The sequence below is a fragment of the Syngnathus scovelli genome, chromosome 7 (genome assembly GCF_024217435.2).
Source record: "Syngnathus scovelli strain Florida chromosome 7, RoL_Ssco_1.2, whole genome shotgun sequence".
Classification (NCBI taxonomy): domain Eukaryota; kingdom Metazoa; phylum Chordata; class Actinopteri; order Syngnathiformes; family Syngnathidae; genus Syngnathus; species Syngnathus scovelli.
In genome coordinates, this window is record NC_090853.1 from 19110503 (window position 1) to 19132539 (window position 22037).

General features: G+C 43.8%; 1 protein-coding gene across 13 annotated transcripts in view; it reads right to left on the reverse strand.

Moving 5' to 3' along the window:
* LOC125971900 (unconventional myosin-XVIIIa) overlaps positions 1-22037 on the reverse strand; it is a 172512-nt gene that overhangs the window by 109161 nt on the left and 41314 nt on the right. For 10 of the 13 annotated variants that reach the window (XM_049725041.2, XM_049725045.2, XM_049725043.2 and 7 more), the window contains 7 exons: positions 16422-16487; positions 15727-15814; positions 12441-12547; positions 10360-10536; positions 6390-6600; positions 5113-5255; positions 4912-5012 (listed from right to left, as the gene is read on the reverse strand). In XM_049725041.2, the coding sequence (XP_049580998.1) occupies positions 4912-5012; positions 5113-5255; positions 6390-6600; positions 10360-10536; positions 12441-12547; positions 15727-15814; positions 16422-16487 (893 nt within the window). Of the gene's footprint in view, positions 1-4911; positions 5013-5112; positions 5256-6389; positions 6601-10359; positions 10537-12440; positions 12548-15726; positions 15815-16421; positions 16488-22037 lie in introns of those variants that run through there. The other 3 variants (XM_049725040.2, XM_049725047.2, XM_068651408.1) reach the window with 2 other exon arrangements.

Sequence of the window (22037 nt, forward strand, 5' to 3'; positions counted from 1 at the left end):
AACAACTGTCTCAGTTTTCTGTGTGGTTTGACCGGTGTACTGATGTGATATTTTCGCATTGCTCTTTGTATTTTTTCTGTGACTCCTCCGATGTACGGTAGTGTTAACATTCCTCTGTTTTCTGTCTTATTGGTGGTTTTCTTTTGTTTGGTTCCGTTTCTTTTTTCTTGACTTGTGCTGCTCCTTTGTTTATTGCCCATTGTGGATATTGACATGTTTTTAGTGCTTGTTGAATGTGCTTTTCTTCTGTTGTTCTGTCTTCTGGGTCTGTGATTATTGTTGCGCGTTCGTGTAGTGTTCTGATGACTGACATTTTGTGTGCTGTGGGGTGTTCTGATGTCCATAATAAATATCGATCGGTGTGGGTGGGTTTTCTGTGATTTTTTATTTTTATGTCTCCACTGTCTGTGTGCTGTATTTTGATATCTAAAAATACGATGGTATTGTCTATTTCTTCTTTGTGGATGAATTGTATACTTCCAGTAGTGTCTATTGTGTTAAGGTGATCTGTGAGCTGCTGCGTATGGCCAGGTTTTTTTTTTTCTATGATGTCGTCCACGTACCTTTTCCACATTGTGGGTCTGGGTGCTTCGGGTGCTGTTGTAATAGCTTTTTCCTCCAAGTTCTCCATAAAATAGCCGGACATGATGGCCGACAGAGGGTCCCCCATCGCGAAGCCTTCTTTTTCCCTGTATATTTGGGGATGTGGCAATAAACTGTAGTAACTGTTTTATGTCCTGAGTGGTGAGGTTGGTGCGTTTTGGAGTCCTGTCTGTCTGCAGTTGGTCTTGTACGATTTTTAATGTTGCTTGTGTTAGAGATTCGCTCACTCCAACTTATTTTGCAAGAACCACACGGGAGACAGGCAAGTTCTTTTAGACACCTGCAGGTGGAGAGTTCACTCGCTCTAGAATGAAGTCTGACTCAGGCCTCTTGCAGGAGCATTTTTATTGAGAGAAACAGAGTGGGGGTTGAGAGTGGGCGTGAGAGCAGACAGGATGGGGCCGAAGGCCCTGGCCTGCTGATCAAAGCACAGCAGGGGGTCTTTCACGATGTTGTGTAAACAAAACAACTTTGATTGCTTCCTCTGCAGCTAGTCAATCAGTTCAAAAGATCTTAGCACTTTGTTCTACTACTTTTGTTAAGACTGGACAGGCGAGGGTAATTATTACAGGTTACATTCCAACATAATCCTACGATAAAGATAACCTGGAAAACCCACAGCTTGTACTGGTGTTTTGGTGAAAAGTGACATGACGTCATGTGATATGATCGACAATACACCATGAACCGAAATGAAGGAGCATACATGCGCTCACACACCTGGACCAGCGTTTTGGAGCGGCGAGAGGACAGCAGGGGGCGTGACCCACCTGTCAAATCTGACAGGAGGGTCACGCCCTTGTAGTAACAACAGCTGAAAAAGACATGTCACACACCATCGTGTGACACTCTCTGACGAAGGCAAAAGTTGCTGCCGAAACTGTCGGAAAAGTTTGTTAAGATAAGACCTGCACAACTTGTCTGAACAAAAGAATACAATGGCTATCATCAATGGAGACATAATGAACACAATTCAACTGTTGACAATCCATGTCGAGCACAGAAGTCCAACAATAGAACACCACTTGGGTTCGAATCGGGGGTCCGTTCCTCCGAATCACACCCTTCCAGGTCTCACTGTCATTGCCCACGTGAGCATTGAAGTCACCCAGTAGAATGATAGAGTCCCCAGAAGGAGCGCTCTCCAGCACTTCTTCTAAGGACCCCAAAAAGAGCTGCTGTTCGGCGCATAGGCACAAACAACAGTCAGGACCCGTCCCCCCACCCGAAGGCGGAGGGAGGCTACCCTCTCGTTCACCGGGGTGAACCCCAATGTGCAGCCGCTTAGCCGAGGGGCAATAAGTATGCCCACACCTGCTCGACGCCTCTCACCGTGGGCAACTCCAGAGTGGAAGAGAGTCCAGCCCCTCTCGAGAATACCAGAGCCCAAACTATGTGTGGAGTGAAATCCGACCATGTCTAGTCGGAACTTTTCTGCCTCACACATCAGCTCGGGCTCCTTTCCAGCCAGAGAGGTGACATTCCATGTTTTTTTCATAGTTTGGGTGGGGGGGCGACTTATACTCAGGAGCGACTTATATGTGTAATTATTTACAAATTTTTACTTGATCATTAACACATTACTGACTTACTAGTATAGTTGATCACTTCACATGTTATTTTCACTTTAAACCGCATGAGGGCGCACTATGGCTGTGGAATAATTGGAGCTTCACTGACAATGAGTTCCATTCACTGACTTCCGGAGTCAGGAGATTTTATGATTCGGAGTGACACAGATGGTTTGATAAACTTGTTTTTTATGTTATAGTTATTTGATATATAGATTATTTAGAGGAACAACGTCTATGTTGTTAGACTTCAGTAGTTTCCGATTGTTTAGCAAGGGCGCGAAGGCAGCAGGGGGGGGAGCGATCCAGGGCGCTTGCTTATAGGACTGTGTTGGCTCATATGTTGAGCTATTGTTTTGTGAAATAAAAAGCCGGTTACCAAACCCACGTCTTGCCTGGTACTTTGGTAACGCTACAATATAGTTATATACGTAGATCTGTGGAATAATTGGAGCCGCAACTGTTATTAGATATATAGTTTATACATTGTTGTACGGGCCTGTGGAATTATTTGAACTGCAACTGAGGACGAGTCCGACACCAGCGGCGCGCCGCACATGCGGCGTTGTTTACATAAATTGGATCGATGGATTTAATGATTTGGTGTGATACAGATGGTTTGATAAAATTGTTGTTTATATTATAGTTAATTGATATATAGTTTATATATCGTTATGTGAGCCTGTGGAATAATTTGAACTGCAACTGATGACGAGTCTAACGTCAGCGGTGCGCCGCACACGCGGCGTTGTTTACAGAAAGGACGGAGAATTCGATCGATGGATTTAATGATTTGGAGTGACGCAGATGGTTTGATAAAATTGTTAATATTGTGGAATAATTTGAACTGCAACTGACGACGAGTCCGACGTCAGCGGCGCGTCGCACACGCGCTGTTGTTTACATAAAGGACAAAGAATTCGATCGATAGCTTCATCGATTTGGAGTGACAGAGATGGTTTGATAAAAATCGTTGTTTAGATTATAGTTATTAGATATATAGTTTATATATCGTTATATGGGCCTGTGGAATAATTTGAACTGCAACTGATGACGAGTCCGACGTCAGCGGCGCGCCGCACACACGGCGTTGTTTACAGAAAGGACGAAGATGGAGTCAATGATTTGGAGTGACAGATGGTTTGATAAACGTATTATTATTGTTATAGTTATTTCAATAACTGTTAATGTTACGTCAGGCCCTTTCTCAGCTCCTTGTTTGTGTTTATGTCACGTTAGCATACCGTATCGTTTAGCCTGTTTTTGCTGGTTCATGTCTGTACTTGGTGTTGGACTTTGTCAAATAAATTTCCCCCAAAATGCGACTTAAACTCCGGTGCGACTTAGATATGGTTTTTTTCCCCTTTATTGTGCATTTTATGGTTGATGCGACTTGTACTCCGGAGCGACTTTTAGTCCGAAAAATACGGTACTTGGATCCGTTCCTTAAGAAAAAATCGAAAAAAACAAAACAAAAAAAGAAATCAAAGCTGCAGACCAAAGCAACTGTAACGGTATTACGTTATCACAGTTTGACTAATTGCACTATAAAAATCAAAATTGCAATTTGTATTTGAGAGGCTATTTAAATGTCACTGGTAACATCCTGAGTAAAACATTTCTGACACATGCTTGTCTAATAACGGCTGTAATTTAAAAAGTCTGCCATGATATGCACATTAACTGTTTCAATGCTCCATGAGAGAAACAAAGTAACTTTGTACGCACGTCGGAATGAGCCATAATATATTACTAACCTACAGTACTTACTCTAAGTAAGAATTAAATACAGTCAAACCTCGGTTTTCGAACGTCCCGGTTCTCGAACAAATGGGAATTCGAATGAAAAATTAGAGATTTTTTTGCTTCGGTTGTCGAATCTCGCGAGATGAGCCGAGAGGACCCGAGAAAACCCGACCGCTCAACCCCGACTGACTCCGTTCATTGTTATTGTATTTTCGTTACTTTGAGGATTGTATTAACCCCGAATCATGCCTCCAAAGAAAGCAAGTGGGAGCAGTAAAGCCATTCTAAAACACAAAGACAGTGAGCGCCCGGCGCGCTTCAGTTGCGTGATCGGACCAAATTACACTGAGGTCTACTAAAATTTTGGAAAGTACGTCAGGACTTTAAAAATATTTTCTAAATTTCATCGATGTCTGTCAAAATAATGCGACCAGCGCGGTGCAGTTGCGCGGTCGGCGGCTCACTACGGTTGCGCTGCAGTTGCGCTGCAGTTGCGCTGCAGTTGCCCTGCAGTTGCGCTGTAGTTGCGCTGCAGTTGAGCTGCAGTTGCGCGATCGGACAAAAATGCGCAAATGAAAAAATGCTTAAAAAAGGTGGGGTTTTTTTTTGTCTTGGAACGGATTTGATTTTTGTCCATTATTTGTAATGGGAAAAATAGATTCGAAATTCGAACGATTCACTTCTCGAACCGCCTTCTGGAACGGATTGTGTTCGAAAACCGAGTTTTGACTATAAATTATATGTATTAATTGATATTACACTCCCAGGCCATACAGAACATCAAATTAAAAACAAATACAATGATCAGAAGCTATGGACTTATTATTTTTTTCCTGCCTGTTTGCAACCCCACCCAAAATGGCTCTGTGACTCATTTCGGGGTCTCACCGCCCAAGTTGAGCATCAATGTTTTATTCAGAAACCCTGCCAAGAGAACTGGAAATATATAGTACCGGATATATTGTGGCAACGAAGATACAAGTACATTCACCTCAGGGTGCTGTCAGCCCCAGCCATCATATAATAGAAAACGTTGAAGGTTGACTCATTGTCCGGTCGTCTGCTCACCCTCATTTTCTCCAGCAACATTGTCTAAGCAGAATTAGAAAACAGGAAAAGCCACTGCTCTTTAACAGATTTTTCGCAATTAAACAGCACAGTAGATCAGGGTGTAATGACTATTCTGTGTTACCTGAATAGATGCAGATGCCACCTGTCCAGCTTGATCAAAGTCAAGCGACACTACATGTGAGAAACGACTGGCATTGGCGTTCATTGAAGTGTAAGTGTTACCGAAAGCCTCAAGGATTGTGTAGACTGCTTGCCACTTCTCCGCTGAGTGATATGGAGAGAAATTTACTTTTTTAACATCAATACAATACAACTTTATTTATATAGCACAACAGCTACAGCTGGAACAAACATACAGCAATGGGACAACAACAAAGACAGTGAAAACAATAAATTGAAACACAAATTAATATACAGCAGCATAACAGTAACAGTCGAAAGTCAGTCGAAATCCAAAGTTTCAAAGAATAAAAATGGGTCTTCAAAAGAGTGTTAAAAATGGCCAGACACGGGCTTGTCATGTAAGTGGAGGTAATTCCATAAGCAAGGACAGGCAACAGAAAAGGTTCTACTGACTGCTGCAATAACATAGCGACCTGCGGCTAATAAAGCAAAATGGCCATTGTATGTACAGTAGAAGCCCAGAACAGAGTTTAACCCGTAATGTCCAAATGACCCAAAAATCTTTGCCTCCGCTCTCGAACAAAGCTTGGGAATCCGTCCCGACTCACGCGACTTTTGTAAACAAAATATGTATTATTTGTTTTTTGAATGTCCAATGTGTCAAGCACCGCATATGGATCGTGTAAGACTGTGCTCTAAGCTTTATCTATACTGTGGTTTTATGTACTGTTTTAGACAAAATTAAACTAATTGCTTCGGAACTCAACAGGTTTACTTCTCTACGCTCCTCCTGGTATGAATTAGCATCGAGTTCCGGGGTTCTACCATACATATATTTCTACAGCTGAATTTAACTGTTGCATCTTTAAATTAGGTGCACTTTGTAGTCCAGAAATTCAGGGAATTGTGCTTTGTGCTTCAGTTTGACTTCAGTCTTCATTACAGGGGAAGTCAACCCCCAAATTTTCTTTACAATAATATGTTGTATGTGCCCCCATTAGTCTAAACATGGCATTCTGATTAATATTACATTTGTAAAATATGAGTTCACGGCTCAGCTACACAAAACTGCTGAGCCGTAACCTGTGACCTGAGACCTGGCAACTGTGCTGACAGCAAGTGGTAAAATGGCCGCCCTCTGAGATAGGTAAAAACAGGTGGATTCTGCCTGTTTAATTCATATTCCAGAAATAAAACATTGGGCTGCACAGACAATATTATTACAAAAAAAAATTGGGGTTTACTACCACTTTAAAAAGTATAATAAATGCTTACCAGAGAAGATTTTGCCTGTGCTGCCAGCAATAGAGACCAAATACTGAACAAGGTGCTGGCAGTTGGTGGTTTTGCCACTGCCAGACTTTCCAAGTAGTACAATCGACTGGTCTTGCCTTGTGGTGAGAAGATTACGGTAGGCCGACTGGGCCACAGAGTAGATATGAGGAGCCGATTCTTCACGCCGACACCCTTTAAACATGTGCATCACCTGATGGAGGAGGACGTAGTATCAGTACTACCGTGTTGGCCAGAATATAAGACGATGTTTTTTGCATTGAAATAAGACTAAAAAAGTGGGGGTCGTCTTACATTCAGGGACAGTATACCCATTCACTTGTACGCAGCGGTAAGTCAAAGGTATCGACTGAGTATGTTGCTGTGATCATGTGCGACTTTGACACAAAGTGAGTATAGTCAAACCTCAGTTTTCGAACGTCACGGTTCTCGAACAAATCGGAATTCGAACGAAAGAGTTGAGATTTTTTTGCTTTGGTTGTCGAACAAAAATTCGGAGGTCGAACCTCGCAAGATGAGCCGAGAGGACCCGAGAAAACCCGACCGCATGACCCGGATGCTGACTGACTCCGTTCGTTGTTATTGTATTTTCGTTACTTTGAGGATTGTATCAACCCCTAATCATGCCTCCAAAGAAAACAAGTGGGAGCAGTAAAGCCATCCTAAAACACAAAGACGCTCTTAAAGCAATGCGACAGTGAGCGCCCGGCGCGCTGCAGTTGCGCGATCGGACCAAATTAAGCTAAAACACAAAAATTTTGGAAAGCACATCAGGACTATTTTCTAAATATCAGCGACGGCTCTGTCACAATAATGCGACCACCGCAGTGCAGTTGCGCGGTCTGCGGCGCACCACGGTTGCGCCTTCGGCAGTGCGCTGCAGTTGCGCGATTGGACAAAAATGCGCAAATGAAAAAATGCTTAAAAAAGGTGTTTTTTTTAGTCTTGGAACGGATTAATTCTTTTTCCATTATTTGTAATGGGAAAAATAGATTCGAACGATTCACTTCTCGAACCACCTTCTGGAACGGATTGTGGTCGAAAACCGAGGTTTGACTGTATATACATTTCATTGTTACTACTGTCCACTGTTGTGCCGTTTGTCCGATTGCGGTTTGCTTCATGTGCGTGCCGTGCCGTTTGATTGACTGCTCCGGCGCGCTCCTTTAAGTTTGCCTCGCATCGTACGAGCAGCGTACACGCATGACTACAGCCGTTAACGCAGCGGCACGGCGACTAACGATTGCCAGCAAATGTATTTTGTTGTCTCGATGACTTGTGTTTGGTTTGTTGTTGAGAGTATTTCATTCATGGTTATTTAGTATAGTGAAACCGTTACGCGCAGTTAGTTCTGTAATGTGTGCCGTTTACCAGTGTTGTGTGACGTCAGAAGTTGAGCGTTGACTTACATGCTGTATTTCTGTCTGTTGCAGAACCACACACACACACACACACACACACACCCTACACACCCTTCACATGCTTCATACAATAATCACACACACAAGAATCACATTCACACACTCAAAGACTCACCCATGTACACTACACACACCTGCTCTCACATACTTACGACCAAACATGTGCCTATACCCTTTTGCCAGTTTGCCTGTATGCCCCTATGAGCCACAGTGCCTGTTACTTTTTTGCCAATAATTCAGTAAAGCAATCAAAACTGAACCACGTCTTCCCTCCTGTGTTCTGACTGACACCCGGGAGCGAAAAGAGCATAACTATCCGAGCCAACCCCCTCGGTCCTCAGGCTCCAACAATAGCGGTAGCAGTTTGCATTATTTTATTGCAATGTTTTTCATTATTCAGATTTGTTTCAAGACTACAGTTACAGTTCACTTTGATAGTTAATGCAGTTATTGCAATTTTGTTGTTTTATCACAGTAGAATGGTTTATTTATATTTTAAAAACCAGAAGCCATTCATTTACAAATGTGATTGCACTTTAGTTTACATATTTAAATGTTCAGATATTAAGATGTGATAGACAGTTTTTGCATGATTTGAATGAGGCAAAATACCGTAATTTCCGGACTATAAGTCGCATTTTTTTTCATAGTTTGGGTGGGGGGGGCGACTTATACTCAGGAGCGACTTATATATGATTTTTACTTGATCATTAAGGCATCACTTACTTACAAGTATAGTTGACCACTTCCCATGTTATTTTTAGTATAGTTGATCACTTCACATGCTTTTATATCTTTATCTTGAACATATTCAAAACATAAAAGATAGAGAAAAGATCAAATAAAGCAATTAACACTTTAAAGCACCATATCCAAGTCCACTGTCTGCTGTATGTACACTTGCTTCATTTTTGCTCCTCTTATATTTATTATTATTATTTATTATTATTTGTTTATTTATCATTTATTCAACACTCTTATTTATTCACTGTTTGTGCCTTCTTGGGTTTTTTGTGTTGCTTGTATGCATATGTGTACTATCTCACCGAGGGATAGTGGGAACGTAATTTCAATCTCTTTGTGTGTCTTGGTATATGAAAAAAAATCGACAATAAAGCAGACTTTGACTTTGATAAAACAACCAAATAAACAAAACAAAAAACTACATCTGAAAAAAAATATATTTTCAGACGAAACTGGATGAGGGGGCTCTAAATTTCACTCATCAACTGGGTGGGCTTAAGAAAAATGGCACCAAAAAGAAATTCATATTTTGCAGGTTACAAACTTCAAGTTGTAAAATATGCAGCTGAAAACAGTAATCGAGCAGCAGAAAGAAAGTTTGGAGAACCGTGATGAACCAAGGGATTACTATTTCAAGTGACGTCAGTGGCACGGCGCGGCGGTTGTTTACATAAAGGACAAACGTACCCACCTAAGGACTACCGGCATCATTAGCGGTGATCATTTCTAAGTGACACGGAGGACAAAGAGTTTGAAGGAATTAAGGATTTGGAGTGACATAGAAGGTTTGAAAAACTATTATGGCTTTTACGCACGCCCGGTCCTACTCTACTGAGTCGGGGGCCGGCGCTCGGCCGAGTGGCTGTCCGCGAATGGTGCATGGGGCTCGGACATGGCCATTACGCACGCCCGGTCCTATGCATGGAGCTCTCATGTTTGGAAGTCCACGCCGCCACACGCTTGGAAGTTTGTTTTGTTTAATAAAGAGCCGTTTACCAAACCCACGTCTATCCTTGTACTTTGTTAACGCTACAATATAGTTATATACTAGATCTGTGGAATAAAGACGAGGCTGACGTCAGGGCGCACGCGCGACGATGTTGACAAAGGACGAGAAATTTGATCGATTATATTACAATATAAATATTACATTTCTGCGGGAATTTTGAATGGTACTGCTGACTCCTGCAAGTCTGAAACCCCCATTTATGAAGGCTTTGTGGGGATTCGAGGTTGCCCTGTAGTACAACAACGTTTCATTTGTTGCAAATGAAAAGTAAAATCTACCGATAGTCAAATTACAAATCATTAAAAATATCTAGAAACGATTAATTTGGGAATTTTATTTTGAAAATGTGATTTTTTTCTGGAGTATGTATGAGCTGAACAGTTTTAAGTTGGAACGAACAAAAAAAAACAAGTAAAATGGACTACCCACAGGTATAAAACTACCTACTTTGCGCAAGTGACTCCCCTAAATTTGACTGCAAACATGAGCAATGGTTATAGGTTGCCACAGAAAGTAGATCTATCCATGTCAAATGAGTTACATTTTTTCAGGGCTTTAAATGTTGTATTTAATCTGAGACCTTTTCGCTTTTTAACTTTGGCAGCCCTAATAAAAACATTTATAACGTGTAATTTTTTAAACGGCGGCCTTGTTTATTAATTAATTTAATAGCCCTGCCCTGCATTTTGAAAAAAACGAAACATAAATGCAGCTTATTCATCTTTTAATTTCTCTGACGATGACTGTAGTCTATGTTTGAGATATATTTGTCAGTTACCTTTTCTGAATACATGGAGGCTGTACTGACAGGGTTAATGACCACCATGTTGGGTCCAGCATAGGAGTGGATGAGGTTTCCTCCATAGCGTTGCCGCAAGCAATGCATCACACTGGATTCATTAAGATAGAGCAGCAAAGCCAGATCCTCGGACCGATCGTATGATGGAGGGTTGGCCTGAAACAAGCAGGTTAAGTCAGAAAATAAATATTTCGATCCATGTAAAATATGTGCAACAAGCTATACAAAAAACAATCATTTTGGAAAAGTTTACATTTCATCCAGAAATGAGAAATGTGTGTATAATTTTTTATTACACCACCTTTGTGGTTATGTTGAGTACCGTATTTTCCGTTTCCGTGGGGCACTGGTTCGGAAGTCGAAATTTGGTTTGTCAGTGGATGCAAAGAAAACGTGAAATCGTTTTCCACATACGTACTTCTGAAATCTTTATCCCAAACATAAATATTTACCGTATTTGCCGGTGTACAGGTCGACTCGGTGTATAAGTCGACCCCCTAAAATTCGACGGAAATTTACGATTTTATGATATATCCTTTGTATAAGTCGAGCTCAATTGTTGCATTATATTAAACTTCAAAATTCAATATGCGGAATTTATTGACGAAATGTGTTCAAATTCCGGGAGGCCGTGCGCATGCGGCTGTTTATAAGCACCGCGGAGGAGATCGCGGAGCCTCGACTTTCAGCGGCCGGCGAGCTCGCGCACCCGCCCGGCACATCCGGGAGGCCGTGCGCACGCGCCAAGTGGCCGAAAATAGCCCACGCCGAGCGGATCGTCTGTTTATAAGCACCGCGGAGGAGATCGCGGAGCCTCATTCGACTTCCAGCGGCCGGCGAGCTCGCGCACCCGCCCGGCACATCCGGGAGGCCGTGCGCACGCGCCAAGTGGCCGAAAATAGCCCCCGCCGAGCGGATCGGCTGCTTATAAGCACCGCGGAGGAGATCGCTGAGCCTCATTCGACTTCCAGCGGGCCGCGCACTCGCGCACGCCGCCCGGCATATCCGGGAGGCCGTGCGCACGCGCCGAGTGGCCGAAAATAGCCCCCGCCGAGCGGATCGGCTGTTTATAAGCACCGCGGAGGAGATTGCTGAGCCTCATTCGACTTCCAGCGGGCCGCGCACTCGCGCACGCCGCCCGGTTCAAATTTTCTAAGTGCAACGCACAATGAGATGCATGAGAAACGGCCTTGGTTACCATCACATTTGAAGCGATGAATACGAAGTTAAATTTTATGACTCGGTGTATAAGTCGAGGTCGATTTTTTTCGGTCGATTTTGGATCGAAAAAGGTCGACCAATACACCGGCAAATACGGTATGTATAAATATAATGTATTATATTATATTAAATATATAGAGTATGGGTTACTCTAAGAATAAGTGCACAATTGAAGCACATCTCCCTTCTAACAAAATCAAACTGTATTCATGCTGAAGTCTGTTTAATGACATATGTGTCTACATTTCCATTTTAAGCGATCATCTTACACGACTTGGGAGCTTGTTGCACTGTTGGCAATTTGTGTGATTACAAGAATACTCAATTGTTTTTTAAACTGGCTTTCCCAGACGAGGAAAAGGTCTGTTGTGATTCTCCAAAGCTTCAAGTGCCTACCCCAGAATGAGGAACACAGAAGCATGAAGCGGAGAGCCGTTTTACAAGACCACCTTAACCTTGTACATGTCCTCCTCGTCATTTCATGGACGAACCACGTCGCTATACTCGCATTGAATTTTGTGCTGAAGTACTCGCCGAGTGAGTGCCACAATAACATCGGATATTGTTTAAATTTGTGTGCGAGACTTTAGTATTTGTCAACCTCTGAAATTATTAAAAAGATCGCCACAATATTATGGATTTTTAGGACAGTAGCCTGTTTGTCAGTAAGCTGGAGTAAGCGCCTGTGGAAAGGAAGACGTTTTGCTCATGATATTGCTTAAAAAAATGCAATATAGAGGGTGTGTGAATGATGAACTATGATGAATTTTGAACTTGCAAGGGAATACTGGAGAGAGATGAGGCATTCATCTATTTTTCTCCTTGATTCTTTCACTCACCTTTTCAATATCATCTTCATCCACATCAAGTATTGCCCCATCATGCTCTAGTTGGATTTTCACCTTGCCTTCTTGCAGGGACCCTGGCTCAGTTTTTACCACCGTTGCTGCGCATAGAGCAAAGACGACAATAGTTTCACATTAGCCAGCATACATTTGTGTCAGTCATATATACACTTGAGATGTTACCAACAGGCAGGGACCTACATGATAATGAAATGAACAGAAATCAGGGAAGGAGAAGGAGAAAAAAAAAGAGAAGGAGGAGCAGTAGAAGCATCATAAGGAGAAGCAAGAGAGGGACAAGGAGAAGGAAAAGGAGAAGGAGAAGTTATTAACCGTACCAGGTAATGGTGAGATTTTTTTCACCAGCAAATGTGACACGTATAAAACTGCATATTTAAAATTAATCCAAGAGAATTGGACTGTATGCAGACAATGAAGGGGGGCAAAAAAAAAGCCATTAAGCGAGGCATGGTGTAAGTACATTTTAGTTCATCACGCATGGTCATTTATTTTCATTGCTGCTCTTTACATGACTAATGTGCAAAGATTGTAGAGCAATGCTAAATAAAGCTTCGACACATTATAGATGCATGTAACTAGTATATTCACCTAAAATGCATTATACAATGATGTGATAATACTGATGACTGTAATAATCTTTGTTCATACCCATTCATCTCTAACAGCCTTAAAACAATCATTAAATCATATCAACATTTTATCATTTTTGCCACATTGGTCTTTTCAGTAGTAACATTTGATCACTTCATGAGGCACCTCTAAATAAGCAATCATAACTTTAAACACCCAGAAATACTTTTGTCCAAACAATGCTGTACACATCTAGTTAGTGTGAAGGCGAAGGCCTTCACACTTATGTTATTCTACTCCATTCACTTTATTCTTCTTCTTCTATTTTATTCTCCTCACGTTTTTGTCCTTCAACTACTTCCACATAATTCAACCGATTCACCCCATTCCACTTTTGACGTATTCCAAATATTCATGACATGAGCGCTTGCATTTTGTCATTCCTAAAATTTTCCGTTTTCGCAAAATTCGCAAATTTACGACTAATTTTTCCCCATTCATTCTTAATGGCACATTCAACATTTCACATTTACGTCGTTCCAGTTTAAAATTCACATCATTCAGCACATTCAAATAACATTCGGAAAGATTCTCGACATTCCCAAAATTGCCAAATTAAAAAAATTCACGTTTTCACATTTAAAATTTCCGCAAAATTTTACAAAATTTCGTTTTTCACCTCTAATTTCTACATTTTTCAACCGATTCAACCCGTTCCAACTTTCAACTGTTCATCTTTTGCTTACCATATTCACCCCCTTCACCCCACTTCCACTATGCTTACCCAGTTCACCCCTTCTCCCCTACTTCCACAGTGTGTCGGCCATCTTGGATTGACCCAGAAGTGCCCCAAAATGAACACAAAGTGAACCGGAAGTGCCCCAAAACAAACAGGAAGGGCCCGAAATGAACAGGAAGTGCCCCAACATGAACAGGAAGTGAACCGGAAGTGCCCCAAATCAAACCGGAAGTGACCTAAATTGAACCGAAGTGCCCCAAATCTAACCGGAAGTGACCTAAATTAAACTGGAAGTGCCCCAAATCAAACCGGAAGTGACTTAAATTAAACCCGAAGTGACCCAAATGAACCGGATGTGACCTAAATTAAACCTAAAGTGAAACAAATAAACCGGGAGTGACCTCAGCTAAACCGGAAGTGGCCCAAATAAACCGGAAGTGACCTTAATTCAACCAGAAGTACCCTAATTAAAACCAGAAGTGACCTAAATTAAACATTTGCTCTAACTTTTACAATTTTTGTCCGATTCAACCCGTTTCAACTTTAGAATTTCAAAGTGAACCTATTTAACCCGTAGTTTTCGCTTCGTTCCAAATTTAAAAATATTCTGGCGCAATTTTTTTTTTTTAATTCCCATTCATTCTCTATGGGGCATTCAACATTTGCTCTAACTTGTACAATTTTTGTCCGATTCAACCCGTTTCGACTTTAGAATTCCAAAGTGAACGTCTTAAACCCGTAGTTTTCGTTTCGTTCCAAATTTCAAAACATTTTGGCGCATTTTTTTTTTAAAATTCCCATTCATTCTTTATGGGGAATTCAACATTTGCTCTAACTTTTACAATTTTTTTTCCGATTCAACCCATTTCAACTTTAGAATTCCAAAGTGAGCCTTTTAAACCCGTAGTTTTCGTTTCTTTCCAAATTTTGGCACAATTTGTTTTTTTTAAATTCCCTTCATTCTCTATGGGGCATGCAACATTTGCTGTAACTTCTACATTTTTCAACCGATTCAACCCATTTCAACTTTAAACTGTTCATCTTTTGCCTACCTATTCCACAACTTCCCACTTACCAAAAATTCCACACTTTCAATTTTGAAATTCACGCCAATTTTTCCCAAATTTCGTTTTTGACCGATTCAACCAGTTCCAACTCTCAAATGTTCATCTTTTGCCCACCTATTCCACAACTTCCCACTTACCAAAAATTCCAAATTTTAAATTTTGAAATTCACGCCAAATTCTCAAAAATTTAATTTTTCCCTTCTAATTTCTACATTTTTCAACTAATTCAAGCCGTTCCAACTTTAAACTTAGCTATCCCCAAATATGTATTCAACCTCTTCGCCTTCACACGCAATTTCTCCATAAATTGCATTTTCTAATTACATAGTAGACTTCCAAAAAGTAATTGAGCGTTATCTTCATCGTCCTCCTCCTGTGCACTAAACCCATCAGTATCTACTGGCAAAACTTCAGCGAAAGTTCCCGTTTGCTCACATGAAGACAGTTTTTCTAAAAGACTTCCCGCCGCTCATCATCTAAGATGCCCACTGAACCACACAACTGGCTGATAAGACGAGCACCACCTCGGACAGGTTCTTGGTTTACTGTGACATTTTCGGTAATTTCAGTGGTCAGATGTGACGAGACTATCAGTAAATGTGTGACATGAAGCTTGTTAGTAAAAATCCATAATCACGTCACATTCAAAGCCGTGGGTTCAAAGTGAGGGGAAAAACTGGGCATCTTGTCGTCCAGACATTATGGCGATGTCTCAATAATCCAGGTCTTTCACAAAGGCTTGTGGGAAATTACTGTTATTTCATAGTACCACAAGGAGCCCAGATGCTTACGCGTCATTGCGACCCACAAGTAGGAGGATGTCATGAATCAGGATCATCTTGTAATGGTTCAAACCAGGACATGCAAAGCAGTGTTAACTCACCCAGGGAAAAGCCCTCCTTATGGACCAGCCAGACCTTCTCAGAGCCATACCAAGCCCGCTCTGCTGCTATCTGCTCCTCCGTCTTTACCTAAGTGACAAAGAGACAAAAAGTGACCAAGGCACCATGGAGATAACTTTAAGTCAGCCTGGTGTCTTTCCAGTTCCACACCAGCCCGAACAGAAGGTGGATCATGCAGTGAAAAATAGACTGAAGAAAGTCCATTGAGCAATACATGCTCCTTCAAAGCCATATCTATAAGTGTGGAAAGCACATCAACACACCTCCATCCATCAATTATCAATGGGCAAAAACACAATGAAAAAATAAGCAAAGCTTTTATCTTTCAAAAGGAGACACATTATTACAAATGATGTTCACAGTGTAAAACAACTCCCTGGTGTCTAAATCAAATGTTCAACATTCTTCTGTCAAAATGCAAAAAAAATCTTAGTTGTTTGTTTCAAATTTCATGAGTGAGGAGGCACGTCAGAAGCAGTGCTGTTTGTTAGTAAGAAATTGAAATGTAAATTTTCCATAATATGTCCCCTTTAAGCTAGGCATGATTATTGACAACAAAAAGGTGACTTGGAAAAATTACACTCAGCAGGCAAAACGGGTGACTGTAACACAGCACTAAACAGTGATTTGTGATTTTTGTGTGGAGCTATAAACTCGAGTATAGTGCAGATCAGACCTGGGACTGCTTAGAAGCAGCATGAGATGACTGAAGGAGGGCTACAGAGTCCTCTTCCACTGATTCCTTTTGGCCAGCAAAAAGGAGGTTAGAGTTCACATATGAGCAAAGAAAACATGGGGACATGTGAAATAGAAACAATACAGAGTAGTTTTTAAATATTTAAAATATCGTTACCAAATTACATTGGACATAGTAATTTGAACTATGAGCCACTAACTGGTCTAAAATCCCCTTTTGAAGTAATATTTGTCTATTCAAATACAGCACAATATTGTAGTGTAGGAAAATTACAGTCACAACTGAGAGACGAATATAGTATATGCATCATATGTGAGTATTATTCATCTATTTTCATAGATACAAGATGCAAGTATCTCCTGTCAGCTAATCAGTTGACTGGGAGCAGTTACACCACGTTATCACAAAAAGAAAGCTCATGCCAAAGGATCATTACAGAAAACAATGACTATTTTAACAACCCATTAGGGGAATTTTTTTTATCTGCTTAATAAATTGACCCCCTCCATGAGTCGTCACCTTATCGTGGTGGAGGGGTTTGCGTGCCCCTATGATCCTAGGAGCCATGTTGTCGGGGGCTTCATGCCCCTGGTAGGGTCACCCATGGCAAACGGGTCCTAGGTGAGGGGTCAGACAAAGCACGGCTCACCCAAGCCCCTTATGACGAAAAACACAAATGGACTTTATTTTCCCTCGCCCGGACGCGGGTCACCGGGGCCCTCTGGAGCCAGGCCTGGAGGCAGGGCTCGAAGGTGAGCGTCTGGTGGCTGGGCCTTCGCCCATGGGGCCGGCCGGGCATAGCCCGAAATGGAAACGTGGGTCCCCCTTCCCATGGGCTCAGCACCTGTGGGAGGGGCCGAAGGGGTCAGGTGCAATGTGAGCTGGGCGGCAGCCAAAGGCAGGGACCTTGGCGGTCTGATCCCCGGCTGCAGAAGCTGGCTCTTGGGACATGGAATGTCACCTCCTTGGCTGGAAAGGAGCCCGAGCTGGTGTGCGAGGCAGAAAAATTCCAACTAGATATAGTCGGACTAGCCTCCACGCACAGTTTGGGTTCCGGTACAAGCCCTCTCGAGAGGGGCTGGACTCTCTTCCACTGTGGAGTTGCCCACGGTGAGAGGCGTCGAGCAGGTGTGGGTATACTTATTGCCCCCCGGCTGGGCGCCTGCACATTGGGGTTCACCCCGATGAACGAGAGGGTAGCCTCCCTCCGCCTTCGGGTGGGGGGACGGGTCCTGACTGTTGTTTGTGTCTATGCACCAAACGGCAGCTCAGAGTACCCACCCTTCTTGGGGTCCCTGGAGGAAGTGCTGGAGAGCGCTCCTTCTGGGGACTCCATCGTTCTACTGGGTGACTTCAATGCTCACGTGGGCAATGACAATGAGACCTGGAAGGGCATGATTGGGAGGAACGGCCCCTCCGATCTGAACCCGAGCGGTGTTCTATTGTTGGATTTCTGTGCTCGATACGGATTTTCAATAATGAACACCATGTTCAAGCATAAGGGTGTCCATGTGTGCACTTGGCACCAGAACACCCTAGGCCGCAGTTCGATGATCGACTTTGTAGTCGTGTCGGATTTGCGGCTGCATGTTTTGGACACTCGGGTGAAGAGAGGGGCGGAGCTGTCAACTGATCACCACCTGGTGGTGGGTTGGTTCCGATGGTGGGGGAAGATGCCGGTCCGACCTGGCAGACCCAAACGCTCTGTGAGGGTCTGCTGGGAACGTCTGGCAGAATCTCCTGTCAGGAAGAGCTTCAACTCCCACCTCCGGCAGAGCTTTTCCCACGTCCCGGGGGAGGCGGGCGACATTGAGTCTGAGTGGACCATGTTCCGCGCCTCCATTGTTGAGGCGGCCGACCGGAGCTGTGGCCGTAAGGTCGTTGGTGCCTGTCGTGGCGGCAATCCCCGAACCCGCTGGTGGACACCGGCGGTAAGGGATGCCGTCAAACTGAAGAAGGAGTCCTATCGGGCCGTTTTGGCCTGCGGGACTCCGGAGGCAGCTGACAGGTACCGGATGGCCAAGCGGAACGCGGCTTCGGCGGTTGCTGAGGCAAAAACCCGGGTGTGGGAGGAGTTTGGTGAGGCCATAGAGAATGACTTTCGGATGGTTTCGAGGAAATTCTGGTCCACCATCCGGCGTCTCAGGAGGGGGAAGCAGTGCAACGTCAACACTGTTTACAGTGGGGATGGCGTGCTGCTGACCTCGACTCGGGACGTCGTGAGTCGGTGGGGAGAATACTTCGAAGACCTCCTCAATTCCACCTACACGCCTTCCATTGAGGAAGCAGGGCCTGGAGACTCTGAGGCGGATTCTCCAATCTCTGGGGTCGAAGTCACTGACGTAGTTAAAAAAACTCCTCGGTGGCAAGGCCCCGGGGGTGGATGAGTTCCGCCCGGAGTTCTTAAAGGCTCTGGATGTTGGGGGGCTGTCATGGCTGACACGCGTCTACAACGTTGCGTGGACATCGGGGACAGTGCCTCTGGATTGGCAGACTGGGGTGGTGGTTCCCCTCTTTAAGAAGGGGGACCGGAGGGTGTGTTCCAATTACAGAGGAATCACACTCCTCAGCCTCCCTGGTAAGGTCTATTCAGGGGTGCTGGAGAGGAGGGTCCGTCGGGAGGTCGAACCTCGGATTCAGGAGGAGCAGTGTGGCTTTCGTCCTGGCCGTGGAACAGTGGACCAGCTCTACACCCTCGGCAGGATCCTCGAGGGTGCATGGGAGTTCGCCCAACCAGTCCACATGTGTTTTGTGGACTTGGAGAAGGCGTTCGACCGTGTCCCTCGGGAGGTTCTGTGGAGGGTGCTTCGGGAGTACGGGGTGCCGAGCCAACTGATAAGGGTGGTTCGGTCCCTGTATCACCGATGCCAGAGTCTGGTCCGCATTTCCGGCAGTAAGTCGGATTCGTTCCCAGTGAGGGTTGGACTCCGCCAAGGCTGCCCTTTGTCACCGATTCTGTTCATAATTTTTATGGACAGAATTTGTAGGCGCAGCCGAGGCGTTGAGGGGGTCCGGTTTGGGGACCTCAGCATCGCGTTTCTGCTTTTTGCAGATGACGTGGTGCTGTTGGCTTCTTCAGGCCGTGATCTCCAGCTCTCGCTGGAACGGTTCGCAGCCGAGTGTGAAGCGGTCGGGATGAGGGTCAACACCTCCAGATCCGAGTCCATGGTCCTTGATCGGAAAAGGGTGGAATGCCCTCTCCGGATCGGGGATGAGATCCTGCCCCAAGTGGAGGAGTTTAAGTATCTTGGAGTCTTGTTCACGAGTGAGGGGAGGATGGAGCGTGAGATCGACAGGCGGATCGGTGCAGCGTCGGCAGTACTGCGAACCCTGTACCGGTCTGTTGTGGTGAAGAGAGAGCTGAGCCAAAGGGCAAAGCTCTCAATTTACCGGTCGATTTACGCTCCTACCCTCACCTATGGTCACGAGCTATGGGTCGTGACCGAAAGAACGAGATCTCGGATACAAGCGGCCGAAATGAGTTTTCTCCGCAGGATGTCCGGGCTCTCCCTTAGAGATAGGGTGAGAAGCTCGGTCATCCGGGAGAGACTCGGAGTAGAGTCGCTACTCCTCCACGTTGAGAGGAGCCAGATGAGGTGGCTCGGGCATCTTATCAGGATGCCTCCTGGACACCTCCCTGGGGAGGTGTTCCGGGCATGTCCCACCGGTAGGAGACCCCGGGGACGACCCAGGACGCGCTGGAGAGACTATGTCTCTCAGCTGGCCTGGGAACGCCTTGGGATCCCCCGGGATGAGCTGGACGAAGTGGCTGGGGAGAGGGAAGTCCCTCCTAAAGCTGCTGCCCCCGCGACCCGACCCCGGATAAGCGGAAGAAGATGGATGGATGGATGGATGGATGGATGGATGGATGGATGGATGGATGGATGGATGGATGGATGGATGGATGGATGGATGGATGGATGGATGGATGGATGGATGGATGGATGGATGGATGGATGGATGGATGGATGGATGGATGGATAATAAATTGACCACTAAAATACGCATGAAAAAAAATTGGGCCACAATATTCAATCCAATGTCCAATCAGCCCATAAATAGAGAGAGTAAAAATACACTAATCCCTCGCTACATCGTGGTTCATTTATCGTGGCTTCAGTACATCGCGGATCTTTAAAAAAAAAAATTAATACAAAATTCAAGAATACAAAATAAAAATTCTAAAGATTCAAGATTCAAGATTCAAGAGTTTTTTATTCGCCATGTTTGAGCATGCCAAACAAGGAATTTGACTTCGGTAAATCACAGCCTCTGTTCAACATTTAGGTGACTAACAACAACACTCAGGACATGTGAAGAACGAAAGATATTCTCAAACACCCCCTGATCTTAAACTCCCAAGAGGGCAAGGAAAAACTCAAAACTCCAGCTAGGGGAAATGAGAAACCCTGAGAATAGACCACAGATGGGAGGGTCCCTCTTCTAGGATGACCAGGCTGCAATGGATGCAGAGAGGAGACATAGTCCAAACAGTGTAGACAAAAAAGGTGTGGCAAGCGGGATGTTATTGCACAGTAATGACTCTGAGACTCTAAGAGTGGTGTGAGTTCATCAGAGCGACAGCCTGGGGGAAGAAGCTGTCTCTGTGTCTGCTGGTTTTAGTGTACAGAGCTCTATAACGGCGTCCGGAGGGGAGTAGTTCAAACAGGCTGCAACCTGGGTGCGAAGGGTCTGTTGAGATGTTACTTGCACGTTTCCTGGTCCTGGACAGGTACAAGTCTTGGATAGATGGGAGGTTGATTCCAATTATCTTTAAATTGAGGAATTATGGCACAAAAGTTGCCGCACGCCAGCAGAAGACAGGGAGTGCCCACACAATTACAGTACGTACACTTATAAAAAAGTCCCACGTTAAAGTCCCAATGATCATCGTCACACACACATCTGGGTGTGGTGAAATTTGTCCTCTGCATTTAACCCATCCCCATGTGATTTTGATCCATCCCCTGGGGGAGAGGGGAGCAGTGAGCAGTAGCGGTGCCGCGCTCGGGAATCATTTGGTGATCTCACCCCCCAATTCCAACCCTTAATGCTGAGTGCTAAGCAGGGAGGCAATGGGTCCCATTTTTATAGTCTTTGGTATGACCCGGCTGTGGTTTGAACCCACAACCTTCCAGTCTCAGGGCAGACACTCTACTACTAGGCCACTGAGCTGGTTGTTATAATAAGAGTTCTAAAAACATATTTAGTGTTGTAACTTGTCATATAAAAAAATATAACAAAAGAGTTCTAAAACATATTTACAGTACATACACTTGTACCTTGTTATAAGAAAGTTGTTATAATAATAAGAGTTCTAAAAACATTTACAGTCTGTATAGCTTAGCTACATCTACATATGTTATACACACACACACACACGTATCATATTTATATTTATATTATATAAATTAGTTATACATTATTTTCTGTATGTCATTTATACTATTAATATAGTATTTACATGCTTGAAACTATTATTTAATGTTCTAATGATAACATATGCACTTTTACGGTTTAATATACATTTATTGATACACAAAAAAATGCATGTATGTTAAAAATGAGAGGATGACACGGATTTTCACCTATTGC